At 38.0% G+C, this 8,861-nt stretch overlaps 1 protein-coding gene across 1 annotated transcript in view; it reads right to left on the reverse strand.

Annotated features, from left to right (window-relative positions):
• LOC104547940 (fibrillin-2-like) overlaps positions 1 to 7,691 on the reverse strand; it is a gene marked incomplete at both ends in the record, with an annotated part of 39,673 nt that extends 31,982 nt beyond the window's left edge. The window contains 2 exons of the mRNA XM_010193813.1: positions 7,284 to 7,359; positions 7,596 to 7,691. Of these exons, the coding sequence (XP_010192115.1) occupies positions 7,284 to 7,359; positions 7,596 to 7,691 (172 nt within the window). The remainder of the gene's footprint in view (positions 1 to 7,283; positions 7,360 to 7,595) is intronic.
• Between the last annotated feature and the right edge of the window lie 1,170 nt (positions 7,692 to 8,861).

Genomic DNA, 8,861 nt, shown 5'->3' on the forward strand with positions numbered 1-8,861 from the left:
GCCCCATCTGTAAGCAACTTGATGTCTCACGAAGTTAAAATAGCATTAATCATCTTTCTGATAATGGTTTATGAGTGAGAATGATTGCTCCAGCAACTGTCAGAAATCAACGACATCAATTCCTAAACCTCATCTTCTGCTTCGATCAAAATGTCTTTTCTATGGGCAAGATTAGGTTTATATAGGTGTAACATCAGACTCTTTATAGTAATAAAACAATAATTGCAGCTGCCCATCAAAATTCTTCCTCTTGCAGGATCCTGATGGTCTCGGGGACTCTTAAAGCTCTGCAGTGGCACAGCTCTGTCTGCATTTACACCAAGCAAATAAGAGTCTGATAAGGAAACTGAGAAGAGAAACACTAATTCCCATTCTACAAAATCACAAGAGGAGTGCAAATTTTATGTAATTCCATGGAAATTAAGTTTTTGTCAGTCAAGAACTTTGCATTATATACCTTAAATCTAACATGGAGAGGGAATATCTTTTCAGACATGTGCCTAAATTGTCACATTTGCATGCAGCAGTCAAATAACCAAAGGAATCTTTTACCTAATGAATGCAACATTAGAGTCTAAATTGTACCATCTGAGACTTAACTTTTTGACACTGATCTCCAGCTTTCAACCAGGCTTTAAAAAAAATGCTTATCAAGAAAGAAAACATCTTACAGTCTCGTATTATATCATTTTTATACTGGAAAATGTCCCTTTCATTGTTACATTTTATTATTTTCAGATGGTTTTGGTTTAGCTGGGAGGCCTTGTTTAAGCTTCCCATTTACTGTAGGTATTGCAGATTTGCATTCTACAAATATTCAGAAGCAATGGAAGTTCTGAGGTATCAAACTGCTAAGTGTAAGGTAGGTACTCTGGTAGTATGATGTCTAAAAAGTCACATTACAGTATGAGCCAGGAGTTAAAAGAGTTGAAATAAAGTCAAAAACGAACAATAATTTTGCCTTTATATTTCTCCTTTCATTTATGCTACAGGGAATAAAGGCTGAAAAGATCTGAAATTACTCTCTAAGTCTAGCATATAAACTAGGTTTTAAGTTGTAGATGCAAAGATGAGACACAGCTCAAGGTCTTGAAGCAGATGCAAAAAGCAAAGTCAGTTCACATGCAAAGGTCAGTTCTAACAAGAAAACCACAGATTCAGGGTAATGTAGAGACAAGGACTGAGGAATGATACATGCATGCTGGAAATATACACCTGCATTGAAAGTATAGGGAGTTGTGTAAAGTGAAAAGACCTTTGAATACCTTTCAGAAGAAAGAGTAGTTTCTCAAATAATTTCATTCCTTCGTTGCTTCATTTACACTTAATCCCTGTCACGTAAGCAGAAATATATAAAATTGTGTGATTGCTGTATCTTTTATTTAATGCATACATATTGTTCCAAAATATCTTCATGACTTTTAAGTGCCAATCAGCTTCTTCAGTAGAGCTCCACCTCAGTTCTCCTTTTTTTGTTCTTTCCTCTCTGCCTCAGTTACTATATATTAACGGTTTCACTGAGAATGCTTTTTGCTTCCTCCTGCACCTTTCTGTGTGCTGTTGATTAGTTTCTTCATCCTCTTCCCTGCTTGAAGAAAGCCTCTTTTTTTCATTTTTTTCATTCCTTTTTCTTCAATTGTCCTTTGGCATAGGAACATCACAAATTAATTTCCTGTCAGGTCCAGTCAGGTGAAGGTAACTGATCTCAATTATAAAGTTATATATGTATGAACTCGTACCTCACAAAATGAAACTATTTCAGTTACATCCTCTGCCTCAAACCTTTTCCACTGTCCTCTGCAATGTCCTGTTCTCCAACCCCAGGGACACTTCACTTGCTCAGTTGCTGTCCCTCTGAGGACCAATCCATTGCACGGGCCAAGTTCTTGCAGGCATTGCAGAACTAGCATAGAAACTGCTGCCTCTCACAGAAGAGGGTTTGTAGTGATTGTCTAGTTGCATCTGCGCAGAGTCATCCTCCCTCTATTCTGCCCTGGTGAGACTGCATTTGGAATACTGTGTTCAGTTCTGGGCCCCTCAGTTCAAGAAGGACAGGGAATTGCTTGAAAGAGTCCAGCGCAGAGCCACAAAGATTATTGAGGGAGTGGAGCATCTCCCTTATAAGAAGCAGCTGAGGGAGCTGGGTCTCTTTAGCTTGAAGAAGAGGAGACTGAGTGGAGACCTCATTCATGTTTATAAATTTGTAAAGGGCGAGTGTCAGGAGGAAGGAGCCAGGCTCTTCTCTCTGATGTCCAATAACAGGACAAGGGGCAATGGGTGCAAGCTGGAACATGTGAACATGAGGAAAAACTTTTTTACTGTGAGGGTGACAGAGCACTGGAACAGGCTGCCCAGAGAGGTTGTGGAGTCTCCTTCCCTGCATACATTCAAAACCAACCTGGACGCATTCCTGTGTGACCTGGTCTAGGTGATCCTGCTCTGGCAGGGGGTTGGACTGGATGATCTTTCGAGGTCCCTTCCAACTCCTGAGATTCTGTGATTCCCTACTAACCCAGTAAGAACCTGTAGGGAGGCTGCTGCCCTGATCACTGATTTACTGCACCTGTCATAAAGTACAGGCTTTCAGTCCCTTCGAAAGACAGAAACTGCAGAATTAAGACACTCAGAGAAAGTGTCCAGACACTTGTACTGGGAATACCAGGTGCAACAAACACATTTAGCTAAGACACATTAGCAGTGATCTTCCCAAAAACAACCCAAAAGCTCACCCCTCGAATAAGTTCTTATGCTACATTGAACAATTACATTTCTTCATTTTTTCTCTTTCCACACCTGTCCAAGCTTGATAGCTTTCTCTGAAATCCCCTCCCAAGCTATGCATTTCAGTCCAAACCCTTTTGCTTCCCATTAGAAGCCACTTAAAAGTGAGCTCTCTTCTTCTACAGGGGATGAAGGCAAACTTACATCAGTGACAGGCTTCTCCTTGCTCACTTATTCTTCCTTCCTTTAATCCATCACAAAGAAGAAAGCAAGCATTATTGCTTTTCTACAGCTTCATACCTTTACAGATCATCAGTTTAAAAAATGCAGAGGCCATGTGCAGTTATACAAATAGCATTTGCTCAGTTTGGAGAAACCAAAGGAACTGGTCATGCTAGAAAAAGCTGCTCTTGTGTGGACAACTGAGGATGAGGCCTCCTAGGCAATCTCTTTTTCTCCCCCCCCCCCCAATTATTTTTCACTGGGAAAAATTTAACAAAAAAATTTCAATATCTCTATTTTTCTGCTAAAAAAGCCCACAGCAATACAGACAAAATCAAATGCTTGAATCTTGTGTGTTTACAAATCAAAGACAAGAAAGTGACCAGAAGAAGAGACTCTGATAGGAAATATCAATGGTCAACTGTATCTATAAGAAAGAGTAAAGCATGAACTCCCAAAGAGGTTCTGCATCCTTGTGAATCTAGCAGCAAGTCTCAAGTTAAATACTGTAATTGGACCAATCATTAGTTGCTGTTCAGCCTCCTGCCTCCAGCCCGGAAATTAGTCTGCTCAGAGCCCAGACAGCTGAACAAGCAGTTACGTTTTATCATATAACTGAGGCCGGGAGGCCAATCTGAAGAAAAGCCACGTATGTTCTGTATTAGGAAGAAAATACTTGATCTAAAAGAACCTAATTTACAGAACAACAAAAAGTGTATATTCAAAACGTAGTGATGTAAAAAAATTAAAAAATCTCTCATAATTCTCATGTGATTTAAAAGTTCAAAATCTTAAACTATAAAATTACAGTTAAAGAGTTATGAACTGCTGCTAAACTCCATTTAGAATTAAACTACAGTCTCTTGCTGTGAACTATTATGGCAGCTATCACAACCAACAGATTAAGAAATCATTGCCTTTTGCTTTTTTTTTTTGAGTGCATAAACTTCTTACTAGGTTAAAGCATAAATTAAGAATTACTATTGATAGAATAGGCATTTAATTTAAGGCATCTTTTACAGTTTTTTCATGTATTCCAGGTCATGCAAAGGCTAAAAGATTAATATATACAGTTACTATATTAGAGACTTTTTGTAGTAATTACCAGGATATACTGCAGGAGTCATCTTTCATCAACTAAATCATCGTACAATAAATTAGTAAGTACTCCTTTTTTTGAACATGAGAAAGTCTAGGCAGCACCAAGGTAAGAGACTAGGTGAAACTTTACTTAGCCCTGCCCATTGTTGTAAAAGCATATTCAATCATATTAGATAAGCAAATTCTATATGCAACTACAAATATTACATATAGGCTATATTTCTGTGACAGTGACAGAAGGAAGCTTGGCTTACTACTGCCAATTTCAAGTGAGGAAATTTCAACTCCAATTGTAACAACTCAATTCCCAAATAACCATGCAAAGTAGCTTAAATCTCATGTAACAACAGCATTCTACGCATACAATTAAAAGGCTAAGATGTTCAGGCACAGCTAAGAAACAGCGATGCCAAAGTACTAGTGTTTAATTCCTTTACGTGGCTTGAATTCTGCAGCTTAAATTTTCACAATGAATTATAAGAAAGCAAACTTCACTGCTTCCATCAGGGTAAAAGTGCAGTTACAATACTCATATTAGAATAATTTAAACAAGTCAACTTATTTCAATTATAAGTATTGTTATTAAAAACTCTGAGCCATCATCACAGGTGGAGTCTGTCACATCTATTAACATGATTCCACAGTCCTGAAGCTAGTCAGAGAACAGAAACAAATCTTAAACAGAAACAACTGTTTCTGTCTGGGACAAAAAGCAAGCTTACCAAGTTGTCTGGCAATAAAGAAAAAAATAAAACTGAATGAACTCAATAAAAAGGAAAAAAATAAATTTTACAGTTAATAATTAATATTACAGTTCTATCATGTTATAGCTGAACTATAACTATCATCCATCTTGGATACATAGACTGTTCAATTTGGATAAATGTAAGCTCCATCTGAATCAACACTCATACAATGAAGCAAACCCAACACTGCCTAATCCCTTGAAAATCCATCCTAAACTGACAGATTTGGTAGTCTCTTCTTTTAGCAAGATGACAGCTGTATGTTCTACAAAGACATATTTCTGAAAATGGCTGTAAAGATTAACAGTTTTTAACAGAATAACACTTCCTATTTCCCCATTAACCAAAATAGAAAAGATTTGAGTCCTTGTGTTTGAACTACAGAGAACAGGCTGGATGTAACACACAACAGCAAAAGCTTAAACCAACAGTGATGAACAGAACACTGTATATCTGGTTTAACAGGCAATTAGAGACAATGAAACAAATTCATCCTTTACATTTCTCTGTTGCTTGTGACATCTAGTGGGTATACAAAACAGCCTGGAATAGCAAATAAAAAATCCTGCTGTTTCAATGCTTGGTTTACTTATTTTCTTCACCTATATGGAAATTATTTCCATTTCACAAGCAGCAAATGTAAAGAATTATGCAAGATATTTTCACAATTTATACACTGTTTTGAGCACTTCAGAGCTGAATATGAAATGGAGAATTCCACAGGATTGCTTTTAGAAGCCATTTCTAAACACATGAATAACAAGAAGGTATTTGGGAGCAGCCAGCATGGGTTTACCAAGGGCAAATGTCATCTCTGCTTTCAACCCTCAGGTCACTGATGCCAAGGAGAAGGAAAGCGCAGAGGTTGTTTCTTGACTTGAGTAAGGCTTTTGAGACAGGCTCCCTTAAAGATATTGTTGTTGGTGAGATACCGGCAGAGTAAGTGAACAACATATAAAGTGAGTGGAAAATTTGCTGGACTGGCGGATTGAAGGGTTGTGGTCAGCAAAGCCCAGGTAGGGGCCATGAAACTAGTGAAGTTCCTCAGAGATGAGTACTGGGATAAATAAGTTCAGTATCTTCATTAACAATCTGGGTGATGGTACAAGAATGTACTCTCAGCAAAACTGCAGATGACACCAAATTTGGGACACCAGTCAATATGCTGGAGGACAGGGCGGCTACTCAGTGCAATCGGGCATCTTAGAAAAAATGAGTGGACAGTTATGTCATTAAGTTCAGCAAAAGCAAAGGAAGTCTCCTATCTGGAAATCAATAACCTGATGGAACAACATGGGTCAGGGGCTTCTTGCCTGCAAAACAGCTTTGAGAAAAGGATTATGGGGGTCCTAGTAGACAACAGTCTGGACATAGAGCCGCAGAGAAGGCCAGCTGCATGGGCTGTATCAGGGGAGGGCCACCAAATTGGTCAGGGAACTGGAACTTGCCCTGTGTGGAAAGGCTGAGGGATCTGAGTTCATCCAGCCTTAAGAAGAGAAGATTTCAAGGGGACTTTATTGCTGCCTATAACTACCTGTTCAGAGGATTCAGAGAAAATAAAGCCAGACTCTTCTTGGAGGCTCACAGCAATAAGACAAGAGGCAACAAATACAAGCTAGAACATACAAAACTGCAATTAGGTTTTAAGGTTTTGTTGGTTTTTTTTTTTCTGGACCAGGTTGCCCAGAGATGTTGGGGAATTGCCATCCCTGAAGGTGTTCAAAACCTGACTGGCCACGTACCCGAGCAGGCTGATCAGGTCAGACCTGCTTTGAGCAGGTATTGGACTAGATGGCTTGTGGAGGTCCCTTCTGATTAAAACTCTTTATCAATCTAAGAAGTCCACCTCTTCCTTGAGTAGGTGTCTCTCCTACTGCTAATGTGAATTAAAAATGTCACTTTATTTTCTATTTAAGAAAATTATCCCATCCCGCTTTTTAATGTTGATAAACTTTTTAATATTTTAAAGGATTTAGATAACAAGGCATACTAGTATTCAGCATTTCACACTATGGTCACTCAGTTCTTCAGTACCTTTTTCTATGAGAACATACATTTGCAAACACACTGACTTGGAGAAAGACAAAGAATAGTATTTCCACTAAGCTCTTCAGCATCATCATTGACTATTCTTGAAAACTTCATGTTAAAGAATATAGACAACATTATTGTCAAAACAATAAAGGAGGATTGTCAAAGCAATCCTCACTCTATCCACTGACTAAAAATTCATTCTAAATAGACAACAATTTGGGTTACACTTGTTGGTTTGCTGCACACGGAATATGTTCTACAATTGTATCTAATGTTGAGTGGTTCTGTATTACTGGTTTTAGAAACTGATCTCAGTATTACCATGACCGGTTCTTTTTTTTGCTCCATTTCTGACTTGCTTCTAGACAAAAGAACTAATCCGGGCAAGTATCTTTCCAAGTTCCTCTTTTGAAAGAAGTGTTACACAGATAAAACAATCCTTCAGTTAGTAACACTTACCAATTCTAACACTATCAGCAATTTTGGTGTAGTGGTATTTCACGCAGCTGAGAGCAAAAGATAGCTCATCTTTTAACTATTATATGAACAAAATAATCAGGCTAAATTAGCTCAAATTCCTACCAATTGCAACAGCTTTCTACTTGCCAATCTGAAATACGGCTACCAAACTAAAAAGGAAGACACTTTCTAAAATTACAAATAATAAATTATTTACTGGAAACTTACAGTCTCAGCCAGAAAATACATAGCATAGAATGTGTGCATAGTGTATAACTGTTTATAATTTCCTTTCTTATTTCTTTCTTTTACCTCTTTCACACTGGGGGCCACTATATCCATAGACACATGCACAGCGATTAGGTCCAATGCACCGTCCTCCATTCTGGCAGCCTTTTTCACAGAAAGCTTTAATTAAAAAAAAAAATGTTTTAAACGTTATAGTAATATATTTAGAAGATTACTATATGCAGCACTGAAAAATAATTTTTGTCCTCACAAATGCTTTAAGTCTTTGTGGACATGGAGATCAAACTGATTTCTGTCCTACCCATCATCACCAACAATAATTATTATTTAAGTAAAATTCCATTAGCCCAAATTCTATTAGCACCTGTTTAATGTAGCAAGCATTTAAAGCAGAAAACAGCTGCTTAATAACCATATTAAGCACAGATTCTTAGCAGATGTTTAACTCAAGTGTATTTTTAAACAGTTGTGCTGCTCTTGTCAGTAATTATAAGAACTTCTATCCATCGCTGAAGTTACCAGATAAAAACTCAACTATTTTGAGGGTTTTCTGAGTGCATTAAGTTGTGCTATTCAGTCACAACAACAAACCTTTCAAGAAGGGAGGCTTGGGGAGTCTGTGAGACAGATAATTCAGCTCTAAGAGCCAATACTGCTGGCAGAAGAAGTGATGTTTAGAGCAACAGAAAAGAATTACCAGTTTAACTCATCTTTAAGTACCTTCCAAAACTGTGTTTCCTAAAACATCCCAATAAGAAATAAAACTAGGGGGCGGCTGGGGCAGGAGGGAGAAGGGACATAAATCCACAGTGTATATATAGATGGTAAAAGTACTTGACAGTTGTGGGGCCCCAGAGCACTCGCTCACACTACATATCAATGGTGCGAATCAAAAACAAAGTCTCTTGCCAAAGCACTGAAATCTTCTCAATTTTAAAGGAAGACAGCTCTTCAGCAAGGTTGGAAAATACCACTAAAAGACTACTTTAACCAATTCTGTCTCTTTTCAGACTCATTGTTTCAAAGATATATAGCCTTGTTCAGAACTAGCATATGTTCCAAATCAAAGTACTCCACCTAAAAGGACAGCCCTGCTGTTTCTAAGTGGTCCTGAGCAACAGCAAAGATATTTTGGTCTAGAAGTGTCTAAGTGCCTTCCTACACAGAGCTCCTCAGTTTGAAGGTGGCATATTTGAGTATCCAGTGCAAAAGAACCTCAGCAGCCTAGAGAAGGTAAATATTTCAAACTGGAAGAAATGTACACATGCCTTCTATATCACATAAAATACACTGCTATGTGTGGACTTCAGCAGGGCAAACTTTGACCTC

The sequence above is a fragment of the Mesitornis unicolor genome, unplaced genomic scaffold, assembly GCF_000695765.1.
Source record: "Mesitornis unicolor isolate BGI_N332 unplaced genomic scaffold, ASM69576v1 scaffold8851, whole genome shotgun sequence".
In the NCBI taxonomy this organism is placed as follows: Eukaryota; Metazoa; Chordata; class Aves; order Mesitornithiformes; family Mesitornithidae; genus Mesitornis; species Mesitornis unicolor.